Consider the following 21,337-nt stretch of genomic DNA (forward strand, 5'->3'; position numbering starts at 1 on the left):
AGCAGGATGTTTCTAATGTTTTTTTTTTTAATATTTCATTACAATTTGCAGAAATTAATTAGTATTTTTAGTTGCTTTGTATCCCCTGGAGCAAATGTTGAGCAAAACCAGTATGTATGAGATTATTTCCATGTCAACTAGAACCATAACAGGTTGAAACACCAGTGGTAGAGATACTCACTTAGTATGGATCGTTGTTGTTATAGAAATACTTGGAATAATACTAAATAACTTAAATTCTTTAGTGTTTCACATATCATTTCCAAGCCAAATACATGAACCACTACTATTGTGTCCTTAAATTTTTACTAATAACTTTATTTAAATAAGACACAGGAACTTCTATACTGAAAAAATACAAAACAAAAGCCACACATTTCCTTGTGCAAAGCAATATTGTGTGATAACTCGAATACTGTTCAGCACAGTGGCTAGAAATAACAGTACAGCTATGTACAAAACTTTAAACAATATTTGACAAATTTCTACGGGGGGATGTACGATACATTTGAGATCAACAACTGCTGGGAAATTTACATGGCAAAGCATTAACTTTAACACATTTGGTTCAAAACCTTCAAATACGCTAAGAACAAATGTGCAACACAATTAATATTTAGTTTCTCATGGAAAATTAACTGAGCATGTAATGTCACTGTAAATATAGTACATCAGAGTTCATCATGGATCTAAAAATCACTTTTTTTTTTTTTAAATCTTTCTGGAATCCTAACACCAACAACTGAAACTACAGATTCGTATTTGGACACTACCAGAGCATAAAAAGGTCACCATATTGCAATGTTAATCTAGAATGTAAAACATTAGAACAAATTTGCACTTACATCACAGAACAGGTTAATTTTTTCCCTTTAACTTCAATCTACAAAATATATAGTGTTTTCACCAAGGCCTGAGATTAGTAGGGTTCAAGATGGCTGTTGCTGTGTGAGGGCTTCAAAAAGGGTCTTCATGCGAAAATGGTAAAAATAAAAACAGACCTCCCCTCTTACACTCTCTTTGCAGCTCCACCCTAGAGTCAGAGCACTGACTGTTTTACAAACTGCAGGTTTACACCTTGTAACAGAATACTAACAAAACGTTCAGAAACAGGAAGGGAACTGGGCTTCTTTATCTCAAAAGAATACACAATGGCAGGATATTTTTTCACAATTTTGCCAGTAGTTATTGGTGGTGCTATCTTAGTCTTTTCCCACAATTCCTCTTCAAAAGAAAAAAAAAAAGCAATGGCATGAATTTAAATGCTGCAGTAGCTGCAGGTGGCTAATCTCTTCAATTCCTGGGAAAAGGTAAACCACATTCTCTTCGGAGCAGACAACATAAACCTAATTCCACTGAGCTGAAACCAATGGAGCAAGAACATCAAGTTTATTCTGCCTTTGGGCTCCTCTTTGTATCACAGGAAATTATCTTTGAAAGCAATGCTTTTGCAGTTCCAGCACAGTAAGAATATTAGGAAACAGTTCTTGCTATGTACTATTTTTGAGAAAGTGACCAGCCTGCAAGCCCAAAACTATTTTACTAGGGTTTCTTACCCACATTTTAACTGCAAAAGCTTTATACAGTAGTAATTTAAGTAAATGAAGGTACTATGAGAAGCTCTGATTAGGCAAACTATTGCTTCTCTCCTCCTTTAAAACATCCAGTCGCTCCTTTTGGATTTTAGTCCAAAAGTAGAATTATTCACTATGCAAATAGAATGCTGCTCATGTTGCTTGATAAAATCCGAGAAACCTAATTTCCAACCAGCAAATGAATGAACATTTCCAGAAGAGAAACTAAACATTAATTCAACTCTTAGATGGTAACAGTAGCTTAACTGCCTTAACATCCTTAACTGCCAACATAAACATGAGAGGAAATCCCCACCAACCCCTGTGAAACCTCAATGAATTTTCTGAAATTAAACAAAAACATTCTCGTCTTTTAAAATCCTTTCACACAAAACATGGAATGTTTTTTATGTACAGCCTAGTACTGAACACTTTATTTGCAACAGCTTAACAGTCATGAACGGAGCAACACCTGAAACCTTTAAATGCCACATTTTACATATATTGAAATGACAGTAAATGCAACAGTTGTTTTACTTGTAACCACATGACAAAGTGATGTTGTACATCACCGATTTGCTGGTTCTCCTCATGTTCACCCATGTCCAGGGTCATCATTCTCCTGGATTTGAATGCACTTATTCCAAGAAAGTGGAATGTAATGAGGAAATATTAATGCATAAAATAAGGAAAGGCAAAAGAGTGATGTTCCCTCTTTAGCTTTTTAGCTGTAAAATATTTTATATCCCAATATGATATACATTCCAAGTTACCTGAGTTTAGACTTCGAGAGAAGTACCTGAAGCTAGGCCATAGGGCGGGCACTGTGCAACTGTTGTGGCCATTTTTTATTTTTTTTTGCATTGTATGTATTACAGAAGTTAGAAACATAAACACCTGGATCAATTGTAAACATAATCCTGAAGTACAGTATTTTCCATAGGACACAACACAGCAAGACATTTTCTATTCAGACAGGCAACTTTTTTGATACAGAGCTTATTTATACTGTAAAATTTGAAACAGAACACAAGACACGGTACTAATCTGGTCATACTATGAAATGCATAGTCTCCACTTAAATGCTTAATGATACACGGTTTTTGCAAGCATTACTGCTTTTTCACAAAAAAATGCTGAATACGAGTTCTGTCCCTGCCAAGAACAGTGTTGAGATATTTTTAAGATGCTGATAAGTATTTTGTTTTGTTCTGAAAAGGTTGCCACTCCATGCAGATGTATTAGTATAGACTCCCCAGTCCTTGTTTCAGGGCAGAGGCCTGCTCCACCTTGGTCTAGATTATCACATAGCTCTGAGGAGAGGAGAGTTCTTCAGTCTGAAGTTCCTGCAAAAGCGGCTGCTGCTGTTGGGATGGCTGTTGTACTGAGACCTCTGTAGAGTCCATTGTGCTGGTGTCATCTGACAGAGATGAGAAGGAGACCCGAGATGAAAGCTGCTCAACAGTCAGAGTGCTCAAAGCTGTGCTTTGACCAGAGTTTGGAGAGTTCTTGAGAGTCAGGTCAGAAGCAGGTAGTAGGGGACCCAGAAGTTTTACAGGACAGAAAGCTGATCCGGTTGGGATGAAATTAACCTTGTTTTTGTCAGGGCATGAAAAGAGCGGGGCTGAGACAGGCTGACGAGACCTACAACGAGACAAATTATTATATACCTGACAAACTGAAAAAGTTTACTATGTGAACAGGTTTTGTAGTTCTACAAATTGCTAATATGTGAATGACAAGGAATGGGGTTAATTGGACAGAAAGGGGCAAACATCTTCCATATTGGTAGTCAGTTAACTGTTTGATCCACAGCATTAAAATAGTATTTATAACAAAAGTGACTGGATACCATTGGACAACATGCAGCTTTCAGCAATCAAATCTACAGTACGTATGCACATGGAAAAATATCATGATGATGAACTTAGAAATTTTAGTTTGACAAAAATATTGAAACAGCGGCATATATTTAGGAGTATTAAATCCCTTTTTTGAGACACTCCATAAGATAAAATTCTCCTTTCCTCAAATCCAGATATTGGTTTCGAGTCTTCCTCCAGAACCCAACAACACTGCTCCTTAGCCAGCAGGGACTGCTCTGGAGCAGAACATGCCCGACTGGCTCCTTCCATCCACAGGAGCTATGTGTATGCAACCTACAGCATAGCCACAGTACTGCTGCTCTAGGGAAAAAGAGGTGAAGGCCAAGGGTTTAAATTCTGGTCTCTTGCACAATAGCGCACAGTGGTACCCCAAAACTACTAGGCAAACGCTCTAGTGTAAATTTGCTAAGTCTGTATCTACTTTATACACATTCCCTTTCATTTTGTATATATATATGTTTTACACATGTCAAAATATAGCTCAATACTGACTGACAAAAACTGCCTGCTCCCAGCATTTTCCTTTAAGCCAGGAACATTTTATAAAATGAACACAAACTGATAGGATTATAAAGAAAAGGGATTTATAAATGCTGGACATACTATTTTAAAACTAAGTATTCCATGTTTTCTGTGTGTCTCTTTTCTTGTTTGTCTTTTATAAACACATTAAAAAGTTCAAGCATAAAATACTCCATATTCCCCTTCAAGCCAACATAAACACGTCAACTTTTTTGCCTGTTCAAACTCTCTAAGAACAGCTTGCTCCTGCAAAACTCATCAGCTGGAGTAGTTTATTCATCTGCAATTGAATAGGTTCAGTAAAAAGGTTTACTGCTTTGCAGATACCAGCTGATATAAAAGGCATTACTTACGACATTTCCTCAAAGACCTTCACTCGCTCACATCCCTCTGGGGGCTCTCGTTTGAACATGTAGCTGTTGTTTGGTTTGGGAGATGAGGCATACTTGGGCAACGGTGAGCTACTCCCACTGTCTGAAAATTTAAAGCAGTTATATTACTAGTGATTGAGAGTGCTTTTTCATTAAATTTGATTTCCAAACAAGATGCCTTTTTCACAACTTAGCCTCTAATGCCAGTTCGCCTCTACCACAATGCTTCCTTTATTGCAGACTATTTCTAACACCCTTATATAGCACATTTCTTCTGAATAAAAGCTTCAGTGCAGCAGTAATCTACCATACAACAGCACATAATAAGAGGATATTTTTATCCAGAACACTGCAGATTGAATAAAGCAGAGCTGTAATCCTGGAACCAAATAAGTGCTTTATTATATATTTCAAAAAATGTAAATGAACAGGATAATATGTATAGCACATGCAGAAGAATTAGAAGTGGTTATGATAATGTGGAGTTCTGTATGCCTTCACATTGCATAAACATGGAAATTGAAAATGAATGTATACAGTGTATACTTTATTAAAAACCTACAGTCCTTAGCAGAAACGTTGCCCTCAATAGCCTCCTGAGTAGCACAGGAGTTAAAGAAAATGAAACAGGTTTGTAGTACAGATACGGATTCCTCCCTCCAACCTTGCCTGCATAATCTAGCTTTTAAGTACCTATAATAAAGTAAAGCTTTTAACATTCTTTGTACCCTTCCTTCTAGGCACCAACTGTATGATATGGGTGTTTTTTTATTAACCTTATTTTCTTCACAGTTTTACTGTTCCTATTATAAAAGTGAACAATAGAACCATATAGAGCTGATATACCTGAGATACTGAGCAGGTTTTTCTGTTTCTCTGATTTGTCAGAAAGCAAAGACTCATATTGTAATAGTCTGGTAGGTGCAACAGGATGATGTTTAATATATGGGGGTGGGGGAACTCAAAGGGTTCATGTTGTCTGATTAAAAAGAAAATTACCTATTTTTCTCATCTTGGCTGTTTAACAACATCTAGCGTAAAAAGCTTTTATTGCACTGAGAAATTAAAATGTTTTAAATATTAATATGTTAATATATTTCCCACTGGAATTTGAGGAATTTCTTAGGGAGACATCCACCTTGCTGTTAAGTGGTCTTTGTGATACTGGTAGCACGGGAGGCAGAGCTAACATTACCCATCCTGGTTCATCACGAAAATGGAATGTCACATTTAAAGAGACAATGTCAACTTGAAATCTAGTCAGTTTCAAAAAAGGAGTTAAGGATGGGATTCAAAAGTGATTAGGAGACTCACCTGGGAGGTGAGAGATTCAAGATCAAGTCCCTGCTACAGATCAGGCAGAATGGAAGTTTCTGACTGCTTGTCTGAGAGCCTAACCACTAGTCTAAAGGCTATAATGGGGCCCCACCACAAATATTTTTGAAGACAAAACACTAACCTGGCTTTGGCACTTAACTCCAGGAGAGGGTTCATGGCTGTGAATCCCAAGCAGAAGAAGATGCTTTCCTCTGGCCCAGAGATAGGCACTTAACTCCCTGGGAGGGGCAGGGCTTAGGCCAGACCCCTTCTCCTCAGCAATTCCCACTGGCTAGTTTAGGCAGCTCTCCACTCAGCACACTGGCTTTTGTAAATCCCTTTTTACGGCATCTTGCTCTCCCCACACATTGTACAGAGAGCCTGGGCACTTACTTCAGGATTTTGAATTTCAATAGGCTGAAGGGCACCAAAGTCCTGCTTGCAAATCCCACCCTAAGAGTAATTTCTATTTCTGTACCTATCTGGAGTTCCCCAGACAATTTCTGTGGGTTCACATACACATTTTCCTATTTTTGAATGTTTTATTTTCCCCTGTTGTATGAAAGGCCAGCAGAAACAACAAGGGAAAATCTAACTGAGGCCACAATCTTGCACTGTTATCCACTAGCACAGACTCCCCATATCCCATGCAGAAACTCAGTGAATTCATTTTAAGTCCACTTTGAAAACCCACAAAAGAGTCTGCAAAAGTTCCGATATAATCATCGCTCATAAATATAAGATACTGAATTTAAATGTTAGGTGTTTTGATAGATCACGATTTCATTTTTAACGGACACTACCAACTTAGCCACACTTCCCTTTAACACTGCAACTGATTTGAGGAAATTTTTTTCCAGTTTCTTTATTTCCTTAACAGCACTTCTGCAAAGCCTGTTTCACTGTTTCTCCCTCAGCAGTCAGAATGGACTTTTTAGTTACAGGATATTAGGTGTTACCTGGAACAAGATAGGTAAAAAGTTTCCAAACAGTAGTATGATTTGTCAAGTTGACAGTGTCAAGATCCTTTTAGAATCTTTCCAATACTTGGCCAGCATGGCTGACCCCATATAAAAAGGTCATATGTTGAACCCAGAACAGGAAGAGTAGACTGAAATGTGGGAGATGGAATGTAATCCTGTGTTCATTCCTCCTCTTTTAGCATTTAAAATTGAAGCTCCAGGTTTCCACCTAAAATCTGTTTGGAAATGAGACTGTATTACTGTTCATTGCACCAATCAATGGAAAACTGTAGATGTAAACTTAAGAGAGATAACAATTGAATTCAAAATTTAGTCAATTTTAAGAAGATCTACAATCCTGTTTAGCCAGCTCATCGATTGATCAAGTTTTTAGCATGTTTGGATTTGTTTGCTTGAAACTGTTATAGGACAAATTAAGTAAGTAAATTGGTAAAAGTGATTAATATCTAAGGGTAGATACGAAGTAGGGGGATGATTAACAAGCTAACAAAAGCTAATGGGTGTGTGTGTGTTACTTACAGAATAGCAAGCCTTTCATTTTGGACAGAATGTGTGATTTTGATGTCTGAAGAATACATATGCTTATGAAGTGAATCACACAGTATGTGCTTTGTGCTTCATTTCATAAAACCTTAAGTTTTTTTTCCAGAGCTGTGGAAACAAAATCACAAGCCTGTAATTATATCAGTATTTAAAGCAGGAAGGACAGTCTTTACAGTTTCTTAAACTGGTCTTCAGTAGTGCCGGAATCTCATATGGTAAAGTTTTTAGTGAAGTAGATACCTCCAGTCAGGCAAAATGCTGCCCCAGGCAAAATAGCCTCCCACCACCCCCCGGCGGGGAGGGCGCCGAGCCCGGCCACAGCCCCGCTCTCCCCGACCGGCCGGAGCGCCAGGGGGGAGGGTGGCGAGCCCGCTGCGGCTCTGCTCTCCCCGGGTGAGCACCGCCCCCCTCCAGGTGCCGCCCCAAGCACATGCTTGGTAGGCTGGTGCCTGGAGCTGGCCCTGCCTCCAGTAATAAAGTTCAGAAACCTCAACTGTAATTCTAATATTAAAAAAATAAGTAATGTGTATTTTAATAAACCTGCAAATATTTCTTCCCAAAACACCATCCCTTTGGGAGGTAGGGATGCACTGTTTCTTTCAAAGAAGTCATTATTTTATCTCCATTCAACAGCTAGTGGGGTGTGCTCTACAAACATACATCAACAAAACAAGCATACTGTACCTCCGTATCTGATCTTAACCAGGTCAAGGTTCCAGATTCCTCATGTCACTTCTTAGCTACTCTGAATGGCTGCTCTGCCTCTGTACCGTCAAGCACGGGTAACACGGATAACATTTTGAAATTTCTAAAATGTTTTTTAAATACCACTAAATAGCTTGCATGGTGACTGAAAGTTTAAAATCATATTTCCCCTCCATTTTTCACAGGACTGTTAGTTGTCAACACTGATTTTGCTGCTGCAAAATATGGTTCAGATGTATCTTTGTATCTTTCCCGTTTTGAGTAACATATGCTTAGTTTATCGACACAAGTTTTTAATATTGTCAGTGCTGCAAAGCCAACAATGCCACAGAAGAGCAAGCTCAATTCTGCTCTCCTTGGAACAGTATCAACAACATTGTCAGTTACATTTCCAGTACCAGAAGACTTATTGCTGATGAAGTTACATGAGGAATGGTGAACACTGCTTAATTTTTTCATGTATTGGGCTGAATCTGCAGTGTTGGCAGTTAAAAGCCTACAATTTTAGTAAATGAATGAATCACATTTCATTAAGGGGGCAGTGATAAAAGATTAATAGGAAACAGTAAGATGTAACACTTAAATTCAGTTTTTTCACTATTACTACAATGAAGATTGCCTTGGCAAACACTTTTGTCTGGCAGGAGTTCCAAGTTATACAACTGTAAACTTAAAATTTAGACATTTTATATGCAGTTTTATGCTTATGATTTAGAAAATATTTATGATTTAACCAACTATTAAACAATATGATTATTTTCACTAATAAACACACACAGATTAAATATGTAACAAAATGTTTTTTAATCTCTAGATATGTTATGTTTCAACAATGAGAATACCGTCCTGTGACAGTACTTACACAAAAGGGACAGATGTAAGAAGAGATAACCGGTAAAGTTTAACTACTAATATTGAGTGGCAGATGGACAACTGGAAAACAAAAAAAAAGGAAAATAGAAACTCTGCTAATGACACTCAGGATTACTTTTTGTTTTGATAGGTTAAAAAAGCCTGTCCAATTAAAAAACAAATGGTATTCTTTATTTATACAGAAAAGTGCCTGTTTGTAGTCTCTCCATGCACTTTATAAAACCTTTACAAACCATGAGCCAGACCCTGCAGTCCTTATTTAGTCAAATCTCCCACTAAAAGAGAATTAAATGGGAGTTTTGGCCAAGACAGGATTGCAGGATACAGCTCCATATATAAAGGAGTCCTTTGAACAGCCATCACAGAAGTGCAGCTAATATTGGGATGGAATATACAAACTAAGTAATAGTGTACAGAACACTAAAACATTTAGCCCAGGAGGTTTATCAGAATACTATATAAAATTGAAACTTTGGGTGTAGACTATACAATCCTGGTAGACAGAATATAGTTACTCAAACTGGAATTTAGCCAGGACATTAAGTCTTTGTGAAAATGCAATGGGACTTTTAGTAAATTTCACTGAAAAGATGGCACCTCTATCCGCATGTTGCTTGGGGCACCCAGTTTACAGCACCATTCTGCAGCTTCCAAGTAGTACTTAAAAGTGAATACTTATTACTAAATCATTCAAGAAAAGGTTATACATCGTAAAGGTATTTTTCCCTATATAAAATATATTTTAAAGCAGGCTGGTTATACATTAGGATTGTTTTTGTCTAATTTACCTCTCCTGCCCAAAGTATAAAATTATCCTGTCCTACTTTCTTCCCTGTGTACTCATCATTATCTTTTCTTTTCCTCTGTCCATGAGACTAGAATTACCTCAATATTACTCTTCTCCGAAACACAAGTGTTGCTAAAACAAGTTCTAGAGCAGGTGTCAGCAACCTTTCAGAAGTGGTGTACCGAGTCTTCATTTATTCACTCGGATTTAAGGTTGTGTGTGCCAATAATACATTTTAATGTTTTTAGAAGGTCTCTTTCTATAAGTCCATAATATATAACTAAACTATTGTTGTATGTAAAGTAAATAAGGTATTTAAAATGTTTAAGAAGCTTAATTTAAAATTAAATTAAAATGCAGAGCCCCCCCGGACTGGTGGCCAGGACCCGGGCAGTGAGAGTGCCACTGAAAATCAGCTCGCGTGCCGCCTTCGGCACATGTGCCATAGGTTGCCTACTCCTGTTCTAGAGGAACTGCAGCATATCAAGTATTTAGCAACTTAAGAGTTACTATGCTAGATTGCTAGGCAAGGGACCACTATGGAGGTAATCTGCGTATAAAAAAAATACTTTAACCAGTTGACTCCCCAATGAGAAACCAGATTCTAGATTACAATTTTAACAGGATAGGTTTAGAGAGCTCAAATATTCCTCCAGAAGACAGGATCTCAAAAGTCAATCCTATGTGCACTAGGGTCACACCAGTGTCTCAGATCTGCATCCCAATAATGCAAACTTCGTAGAGTTGGTAGCCTTAATGCATTGATGATGCCTATTACCATACAATAGGCTAACGAATTTTTAAAACAGTTGCCATTAAATTTTCTCCTCACATGCTCTCACCAATGCTGTTTAGAATCACTCTCCCATTGCAGAAACTGTTATGGTTCCCCTCACCAGAGTTTACTTTCATTTTCTATTGAAAAATTCATTAGATTAAATAGCTCCTTATAGAAATGTAATCTAAACAGCTGACCTGGTTCAAAGAGCAGCAACTGAAGGCCTGTGGCCAAAGCACAGCTTTACACAAGAAAGAAAAGATGCTTTAGAAATGTAAAGCAGTGCTGTGTCTGGACAGTGGGTTGGCTCCCCTTACTGCTCACGTGGCTCGATTAACTATTAACTTTCATTTTCTATTCAGAAAAACATTCGGGAGCAGCTTAATGCTGTTAATTATATTTTTCAATAGTAAATCAAAACAAGTTTTTTAACTTGAAGGGAAAACGAGGCCCAAATCGGGGAAGAAACAGAATACATCATCTGGCATTTAAAATACCTACATTTTGTTTGCATGTACTAGTAAGCTTTTCAAGCCTTAAAATGTCTGACTGCAAAGAAGGACAAACGGTATGTTGTTCATCTGACAGTTGAATTTTAATATCACGTAAGAACCCTTGAATCTGAAATTGTGAAAGTCACTGCATCCATTTTTCTAGCGCCAACAATTAATGCTGTTCATTAGCAATGCCACAGAGTTACTAAACTACATCTACAGAAACTGGTTATAAATTTACTAAAAATAACCATGGCCTTGGTTGTGCTATGATTGAACTTTTTTGGTGGGGGGCACGGGGAAAGGGGAAAGAAGCAGCTAATTTTAATCCATTTACTCTGATGCTTCTATCCAGAACAGATATCCCTTCCTTCCTGAACTAGTCCTATTCCCACCCTACTATACTGAACTGAGGGCAAAGGCCTATTTCTGGCTACAGTATCACTTCTAAATCAGCACCAATTGCTTAGGTTTCCCAACACATGCTACAGCTGTTTTTCTTGTTTACATGTCCTCACATCATAATGTCAAAAGTAGAGTGTGGGAAACAGAGCAAGCTTAATTTGCGTATTAATTAAATATAAAACCTTTGTCTTAGTATTTTCATAATGATAATTAAGCTATTTTGTCATATTTTTATTATACCAGGCATGCAGAGATTACTGACTGTATAACTTTACAAATTAGCATGTTTGTCGCCAATGCTATATGCATATACACTAAGGCTGTCAATCAGTAAAAACCTAGTATTATAGCCAGTCCTAAGATCCATGGACAGAGCAAATGCCACTGCTACTTTTGAAGCTCAGTAGCAAAACTAAGTCCAAATAAGTAACTGTCAACTTCCTAAAAAATAGAAGACCTGACACGTGACAAGCAATTCAAATTTGAAACAAAATACTTCAGTTCTAGTCTTCATTTTCTAACCAGGAGATACCCAAGATATATAATGTAAAAAAAAAAAAAACTTGAAAGCCCACATTCTTAAAAATATTTTTTTAAAAACCCACTCATTGTATTATACTTCCACACAAATAAAAGATTTTCCTTTAGAATGTTAATACTCATTTCATTTGTTGAAAAGTTTAGATTTGTGCATGCCTAACTACAAATTGAATCTCTTTTTTTTTTTTTTTTTGGGGGGGGGGGGGGGGGCTTTTTAGTGTATGTGTTTTGAGGAAATACATTTGAACAAACATACCTGTGAATTGACTAATTTTTTTAAACTGTGAATGTTTTTGATGGTGGCAGTCTATTTAGTGATTTGACCTGGACAAAGCAACACAGAACTTGCAGATAAACTGCCCATTAGTGAAAAGGGTTATCTATTTTTGCCCTCCTGGTCTCTGCTGATTTTGGAGCCAGGCCAACTCCTACATTGTACCAAGACTTTTTATGTGAGTCTGATCTTTTCTAGATGATAAACAGTTCTATAATTAATTCCCTTCTTTCTGAATTAAAGACAGACAAGTAACATTCTTCAGGATCAAGAACAGTCAGTATTCCCCATAAAAAGACAATCTTATTCTATCCAGATTATATAATACTAAAAGGTGTATTAACAAAAAATAAGCAGAGAATATACACCGGAAAGAGTGTAAAACCTTAATGCACCACCCAGCATCATCCTGTACTTAGCACACTTGTGAATTGATTCCAAAAATCTTAGTTACAAAAAGAAAACGAGTTTTTACTTAAGACATTCAGAAACCTTATACAAATTATCTCTGTGGAATCCATTGCCTGACCCTTTCACAGATGCACATTGTCCTTGCACCAAAATGGAGTCTGTCTCTTTAGCCCATTTAGACTTTGATTAGTCACCCAGAAGCCATTGAGCCATTCAGTTAGCAAACATTATTGCCCAAAATACACATATCAGATTTGTGAAAATGTTAAAACTTCATCCCAGGAGTAACACCCAAAGTTGCTCCTAAACAGAGGGCTCTTGTGACACAGTCCTGATGCTAAAGATACTAGGCTAGTTGATGATTCTTCCAAACACATACACATCAGGGCAATTTAGACATTTTTAGTAATTCTACAAACATTTATGCATGTGCTTAACTGTAAACATGTTAGTTATCTCAATAAAAATCAATGTTTAGATAGAAGCCTAAATTTGTTAATGCTGTATAGGAAACTCTGTTCTCAAACTGACATTTTCTTGAGTTAGCAATTCTTACTTATAGCTAACTAAAATAAGTTTAGTTTTTTATTTTAAATCTATAGCAAGAACGGACTGAAAAGGAGCAACACCACAATACTTTGCACACTTTCCTAGACAATTCATAGCTATTGAAATAATACATCAAGAACACGCTATCTCTAAATTAAAATTCCTGATCAAACAATCAATCAGTCTCTTTGGTCAGTCAAATAGGGGCATTTTACAATTTTTACTCAGGTTTACAGAAATATTTTAAAATTGACAGAACAATGGTATCACATATGCAACAGATCTCCTGTTTAGTGAGCCAACTCATACTCTGAGCAAAATTCCGATCTGTAGAAGTAGTAGGTGATCAGGAAACAAAAGACAAACTACTAAAAGCATAACCTGGGGAACAAAAAACAACAAATGAAACTGACCAGTCACAAAAGAAATTAGATATTTAACTGAAACTAAACAACTATTCTGTCACTCTGTAGGTACTGGAAATTAAGTTTATGAATGCTGGGAATCTCCATTCACACAAGACATTTTCTCTCCAGCATGTGTGCTGCTACTACTACTACGAAGGCTAATGATACTACAGTGTACAGTATTGCTACTTACATCTTTGTGGTACTACATAATTTATCTGTTAACTCTTTCAAATACTGGAACCCGACCAAGTTCCATTGCCATTTACAACCTCCACGGAGAAAAGTGAAAGATATTGACAATGGTTTTAATGTAAAATTTAACTAAGAAGTCATTCAGAAATCCTGTTTGGTTATGCAATGCAGCCAAATACAAATTCAGTTCTTCATCAGCAAGTTCCAACTATTTCCAGTGAGAAGCAGTAGTTTAGTTACAAATGTAATGTTAGAAAAATGCAAAATCCTATTTTGAACAAGGTTCATAAACAGTCAGATTCACTATTTTGATCAGCAAGTAACCCATTCATATGATGAATCCAAATTCTACATACTCCTTTATGAAACACTTTTTTGCACATATACATGTTGCTTTCTGCATTCTTTATGCTATACCCTTCATATGTACTTATGACTCTGCTGTGCTCCTCTGACATATTTATGGAAGATGTTTGTGAAATTTCACAAACAAGAGGGGAAAACATATGTACACAAACAAAACCAATTTTAAGATGAATCCTCATCTGGAATCCCACTACAACAACCAAACAAAACATAAAAAAATTGATGTAATGAGTAAAATGAAGGTAGTAGTAACTGCAGGATACCACATGCTATCCCAGTGCCCACATGCTCAAATGGACTGTTCAACTCTCACCTTTATCACGGTCATATAGCAAATCTTCTGTTGAGCAAGGACTCCCATCCTGAGATTCCGGAGGGCAAAAGGGAGAGACACATGGTGAGTGGCTGCTGCAGCTGCTGCTGCGCTCTTGGACAGAGGGAGTCTGTGTATCAATGCTACGCGTGCTACTGCTACGATAATGAGCAGGCAAGGGTGCTCTTCGACCATCAGGAATATCCAAAGGCTGCAACAGAAACAACGCTTAGATTACATAACAAGGGCCGATTCTAAAAGCCTTCAGCCTGCAAAGCTCCCATTGAAGATTCGGGTCTAGACTACAAAGATCTGTTCTAAACCAAGCATGTTATTTAAAAAGGAAAGAATGATAAAATACACATTAACTCTTTTGCTCCAGGACAACTGCAACTATATTTCTTATACAAGTTTCAGGACTAGATGCATTTCAGTTTATCTCAGTGTGCTAAGATTTATTCTGTTTAAATAAATACTACGGTATTTTTAAAAGTAACAATACAAAATGTTAAATAACTGCTTAGCTTCTCAATTTTGTTTAACAGAGATAACTACACTAGTGCAATTTCCAATAAGTTACTATTGTTACAAAAGGAAAAAAAAAATCACCTTAACGAAGATCTCCAACAGATAAGATTTTATGCTTTGGTGTAACTAGCTTTGGTGAGAGAGCACAATGAAAGATGAAAATAGAATAGTATGTTACACGCCTAGTTTTAAAAAATATATAAATTTATCAACTGTGGCTCACCATTCTCTGGTCCACTGTTTAAGCCCCTCCCACCCACTCCCCTTTTGGTGACAGTGACAAACCAGGTTGGTGTACTCCCCCATTTGCTATTCTTCCCCCCGGGTATATAGTTTTGTCTTTGAGAACAGTGTTCTCTCAACATCTCCAGTCAAATCTGTAGAGCCCTGCAAACCCGCAGGTATCCGCTTTATATCTGCGGGGGGAGTTGGGAGGGGTAGGGACACTGGGCGGGGGAGAAGGGGCTGCTTGGGCCCCACACCCAGGGCAGGTGGAGGGTCCACACATACCCCACTCCCAGCTGGAGCTGGGTCAGGGAGAGCCGCGCAGACAGCTGTGAAGAGCCTGGGTCCCTCCACCTGTCCTGGGCAGAGAGGCTAGGGGACGGACAGAGGGGCAGGGACACGGACCGGAGGCTGCTCGGGCTCCCTGCCTGGGACAGGTGGTGGGTCTGCCGCAGCTCCGCACAGTTGCCCGCCTGACTCTTACCATGGCCAGGCTGCAAATCAGAGCCGCCCCTTGGCTAGAGCTGGTCCAGGAGAACCGTGCTGGCAGGTGTGGGGACCCTGGGTCTCTCTACCAGCCCTGGGTGGTGAGCTTGGGGGGCAGGGATACTGGGTGGGGGGCTGGGACATTTGGCAGGGGGCTGCTCAGGGCCACCACCCAGGGTAGATGGAGGGTCCAGAGTGGCATCTCACAGCTGCCAGCACAGCTCTGGCTGAGGAGGGAGGCAGCTCAGAGCCACAGCCTGGCCACAATAAGAGCCAGGAGGGCAGCTGTGGGGAGCCGCAGCAGACCATCCACCTGCCCTGGGTGGGGGGCCTGAGCAGCCCCCAGGCAGCTCCACAGGACTCCCCCTCCCAGGCCAGCATGTAGTCCACTTGGGGAGCTGTGGCGGACCCTCCACCTGCCCACGGTGCAGGGGGAGGGACTGAGAGCAGTCCCCAGCCGTGTCCCTGTCCCCCAGGCTCCCCAACTGGCAGAGGGCAGGGGAAGGGTCCACGACTCCGTGCAGGCTTCCCACGGCTACTCATGTGGCTCTCTCCGACCGGGCTCCGGCAGGAGGGATGCCTTGGAGCCTCAGCCCGGCCCCCAGTGTAGAGCCCTGCAAATCCACAGATAATTTTTGACTGTGGATCAGATGTGGATACACGGTGTATCCACGCAGGGCTCTACAAATCTGAATTATATTGCACTTAAAAACAGGAGAGGGGGAACAAATAAAACCAATAAATAAACACATCAATTTTATTCTCATTTAGGCAAGGCCTAGGAAAGAGATTTTTTAAAATTTTATTTTAGCCAAAATGGTTCAGCCATTTCTGAGAATGAGGCTAGGGGAAAATACATTGTTTTGCCCTTGTTAAAAAAATTCTAGAGGACTTTTACTTTGAATAAGTGATTTGCTTAGCACCACATAGGAGCTCTGTGGCACAGACAGCATTAATTCTGGTATTTCCTAACTTCTGAGTGCTTTCACTTTATAACCTTAATAATGTTCTTTCAATGTATTTTTTGTATGTAATATTATATAAACTAAATATTTCACAGTAAAAAAACTTCCTAAAGCTACCGATAACATGGGTAAAAATTATGACTACCTAGCTTAAATTTCACTTTTCTTTTCACATGTCATCGTGAATGGAAAAAAGAAAGCTGCAATCAAATCATATGAAACTGAGACTGTTAACTGAAACTGTGTTTATATTTATATATATATTATATATATATATATATATATAAAAAAAAGAGAGAGAGAGAGAGAGAGAGAGAGAGAGAGAACACTGCTTCTCAGGGAAGTAAACTCTAAACATAAATGGTCAAACTTTCACCAACAAGTACTTGGTAAACGTCCAACACAACATGCCACAGCATGGTGTCGGAACACAAGAAACGAACACCTTCAGGGCCCAATCAGAACACATTTTCCTTATAATGATCGTTAACAGACCAAATGTAGATGCTTCATTTAGCAACAACAATCAATTGTTCTCTGAATTATCGAGAAAACATCATTTCATCTTACTCCTCTAAAGATGAACATTGATCACTAATCAGGAATTAGATTTCACTATAAAGAAGATTAACAAGTATACCTCTACCCCAATATAATGCAACCCGATGTAACACGAATTTGGATATAACGCGGTAAAGCAGCGCTCCGAGGGGGCGGGACTGCACACTCCGGTGGATGACAGTAAGTTCGATATAACGCAGTTTCACCTATAACGCGGTAAGATTTTTTGGCTCCCGAGGACAGCGTTATATCGGGGTAGAGGTGTATGTAAAAAGTAAAAAAAAAAGAAAAAAAAAATCACACCTCAAACAGGAATAGCTTTAATAAGTCAGTAGTTTTAAATACCGTATTTTCCGGCGTATAAGACGACTGGGCGTATAAGACGACCCCCAACTTTTCCAGTTAAAATATAGAGTTTGGGATATACTCGCCGTATAAGACTACCCCTCTTCCAACGCACACCAAAAAAAAAAATTAAAAAAACATCAGATTTGATTTCAATATGGTAATTTTAATTCAAATGCTTATGACATGCAGGTACTTAGCAGGAAAACTGTCACTTATAAACATAAGGCTGTTTGTCATCAAACATGTAAACATAAAACAGTGCAAGTGGATTAAACTTTTCCTAATTCACTCTAAAGTTGAAAGGAAGGATAAGACAATAAATCCATGGGAGCTGCCATGCTGTTTGTTTTCTAAGCTGTCAACCAAACTGGAACTGATGATGATAGGAGGAAGATAACAAACAAGAGAGAGAGAGCAAGTGCCAGGCAAGTCCCTGGCGAGTTAGCAACGCCCATCATAACTGCAAGCTATGGTATTTTTACAGGTTTTGCTGGCGTGACAGTTTCCCTTTAAAAGCCTTCAAAATCCTCCTGTTCGTCATCTGATATCATAAGTACATCAATGACATCTTGTGATACATTTGTAAGGTAATCACCGTATGGATCGAATTCCATATCAGATGGTGTGGTCTCAGCTTCGGCTTCCTCTTCATCTTGCCACAAGTAGTCGTCCTCCATACCATCTAATGAATTTGATATGCCACACTTCTTGAAAGACTTGATTACTGTTTCTGCATCAATATCATTCCAGGCTTTTATGACAAACTTGCACAAAACATCCAACTGTGAAGCACGCATGTTTCCTCCTTTTGTGAATGACTTTTCGCCGCTAACCATCCATTCATTCCACTGTTCTTGAATGCGATCTTTAAATGGCTTGTTTAGGCACACATCCAGTGGCTGTACCAACGATGTCAATCCTGCAGGAATAACTGCCGCATCTGTGTTTAGTCTTGCAAGCATTTGCTTGGTGCTGGGAGTTAAATGAGCCCTGAACATATCCCACACCAGTAGACTACATTTTTGAATAAGTCCACCTGGTCGCCTGCTCCATACATTATCAAGCCATAGCTTTACCCCTTCTTCATCCATACAGCCTTTTTCATTCACATGTACAAAACAACCAACAGGGAACTTGAATTTTGGCATTGTTTTTCTTTTAAAAATAATCATTGGTCTCAGTTTGGCGCCATCAGCTGTGCATCCTAGTACCACTGTAAAACTGGACTTCTCATGTCCTGTTTTAATTAAAATTGTTTTTTCACCTTTTTGATGGACAGTTTTATTTCCAACCATATCAAAATTCATTGGAGTTTCATCCAGATTTCCAATATTACTTAACGCATAGCCATGTTTAGTATGCTGTTGTATTACGTATCGATGGAAACTATTTACTTTGCTATCAAGATCTGCAGGTAATTTTGGGGCAATTTTCATCTTTTGCCTCAGTACCATATTATGCCTTCCCATGAATCTAGTACACCAGGATACAGTGGCCTTAAATCTGTTGCTGTGATCTGGGTTAGATTTGGCCCACTGAAGTGCAAACAAATGTATTTTATTTCGTGTCACTACATAACCGTTTTGGTGATGCTCATTCACCATGTCTGCTACATGTTTTTCGAGTTCTGGCCAATGTGGAGTGCCTCTTCTTAATGCACACTTACCCCTTGGCATACTCTTTAATGCTTTTTCATTTGCTTTCCAGTCCCGAACCATCTTTTCTGTTACTCCATATTGTCTTGCAGCAGCGCAGTTATTATGTTCCATGGCAAAGTTTACAACTTTAAGTTTGAAACTGGCTTCATATTTCTTTCTTCTTGCTGGTGGAGCCATGATGGGGTTTTGACTGTTGGACATTTGTATACTGTATGAACAGGTACAGATACTGGTGCGGTACTGTATGTGGTACCCAGTATACAACAACCAGCCAATCACGGCAAGCGATGTACCTTACCAGCGATTGGCTGATTGTTGTATTCAAAGCCTGCTTGGATTGGTCAGCTCTCCCTACCTGCCCAGCCCTCCCTGTCTCCAAGACTATCAGAGCGGTAGCGCAAACACGCCTCTTTCACCCGTCTGGCCCGCCCTTGTATCCTATTACCTCCTTCTCTGCCTCTCAGATCTCACACATGCGCGCATGCACCGCTTCACTGCAGTCCTCAGGAGCGAGATCTGAGAGGCAGAGAAGGAGGTACGGTAATAGGATACAAGGGCGGGCCAGATGGGTGAAAGAAGCGTGTTTTTCTGGGCACAGCGCCGCTCTCTCTCTTTTTTCCATACCCCGGGCGTCCCGGACGCCTGCAGCTTGCTCCGCCCTTCACTTACACCTTCCCGGTGAGGCACCCCCTCACCTCGTCATTGGGCGGGGATGCGGCCGCGGCCCTTTTTGAGCTCCCCACACCATATGCGGCGACCGCAGATTCTCCAGTCCGGCTCGGAAGTTTCAGCACCCGCCCTATAAGACACCCGGCGTATAAGACGACCCCCGACTTTTGAGAAGATTTTCCTGGGTTAAAAAGTAGTCTTATACGCCAGAAAATACAGTACTTAAATTTTGAGGGGCAAAAATGCCACTGTGCAGTCAGGAAGTGTATCACATACAAAATATTTCACGTTGCCATGAAGCTAAGATTATGGAAAATAAAAGTTTTCTTTCTTAGACAGACACTATTCTATGTACGTTAAATGGTGTTCACTACTTCGAAAATGCCCACATATATTTCAGAGACTACTTTTCTTCTGCAGAATTCTACTTCCCCTTCATATAAAATCCAAGCCTTTTTACGTACTTAGGAATGCAATTTAAAAAAAAGAAAAAACCTGTAAAAATACTAACTGTAAACTTTCACTTTAATGTTGTTTCTTGTGCAAAGTTTTTAAATTCCAGCAAATAAAAATCAAAATATTTTAAAATAGCCTGAATGGCTTTTAACAACTTAAATCGGTGTTTCAAAATTACTTTCAGTGAGCCATACCTGTAGTTTATGGAGTATGTTAAAAATTGAGGTCTTCACAATTTTAAACTGAAGAAATAATTAATTCACAACAGCTGCTTTTACTACTTATAATGATAAATTCATGGAAAATTACATGAACATTTTTGTATTGTGAGTGTTTTCGTAAGAGAATCAAGTCATGTGTGTTAATCTTTTGCATACAGACAACGCTAACTGAGCCCAGAACATGGCATGACATTGATAGCTATTTGTCTCCCTCTCTTTGTTGCAAAAAGAGCCCCTTAAGCAGAGATAAAGACATGGTCAATCTGACAGGAGCATACCCTTCTCAAGGTACTCCATTAAAATTCACCAATAAACTACACTCAGTGGTAGTCTTAATTCTTTAAGAAGGAAGCCACTTACATTCTGAACATTAGTAATGTTACTGAGATGCAGTATACCCATAATAGGCACAAGAGATCTAGTTTCCACATATCTTATAGCTGTTTAGGAAATAACTAGTCCTGTCTCAAAGTTAGAACTTTTTCTATTTAAAACCACCATGCAGGCTGGAACATAAAAAAGGCAGAAATAAGATACAATTTGCCTTTGCCCTCATAATAGCAGTGAAGCTGAACGACATTGTAGTAGAAGCAGACATAGTCAAGACCAGTGAAAGCAAAAATCTACAGTGCATTCCAAGGGTCCCTTGGAATAAGAATAAATGAAACCAGTGAATATTCAAACAGGAGATGTAGGGATACTGCAAGGATCTTTCACACTTATGGAGTTTAGAAAACAGTCATATCTTAATACAGGATTGAATCCTTGGACAGAGGGACACACACAAACTAGTTTACTCCCTTGTTACACAAGTATTAGGAATTTAAACAAAATACATGGTTAAAGTGAACATGTAAAAGGCTAATCTTTTCTAGGATGGTTTTTTTTTTTTAATAGTGTCATCTTTATACAGCTAAAATGTTCTAA

The 21,337-nt window shown here is 38.9% G+C and overlaps 1 protein-coding gene across 2 annotated transcripts in view; it reads right to left on the bottom strand.

Annotated features, from left to right (window-relative positions):
* Nucleotides 1-297: 297 nt before the first annotated feature.
* GLCCI1 (glucocorticoid induced 1) overlaps nt 298-21,337 on the bottom strand; it is a 96,974-nt gene continuing 75,934 nt past the window's right edge. For both annotated transcript variants that reach the window (XM_054020361.1, XM_054020360.1), the window contains exons 6-8: nt 14,294-14,504; nt 4,336-4,456; nt 298-3,218 (exon numbers count right to left, since the gene is read on the bottom strand). In XM_054020361.1, coding sequence (XP_053876336.1) covers nt 2,870-3,218; nt 4,336-4,456; nt 14,294-14,504 — 681 coding nt within the window. In that variant the 3' untranslated portion in view covers nt 298-2,869. The remainder of the gene's footprint in view (nt 3,219-4,335; nt 4,457-14,293; nt 14,505-21,337) is intronic.

This window comes from Malaclemys terrapin, chromosome 2 (assembly GCF_027887155.1).
Source record: "Malaclemys terrapin pileata isolate rMalTer1 chromosome 2, rMalTer1.hap1, whole genome shotgun sequence".
NCBI lineage: Eukaryota > Metazoa > Chordata > Testudines > Emydidae > Malaclemys > Malaclemys terrapin.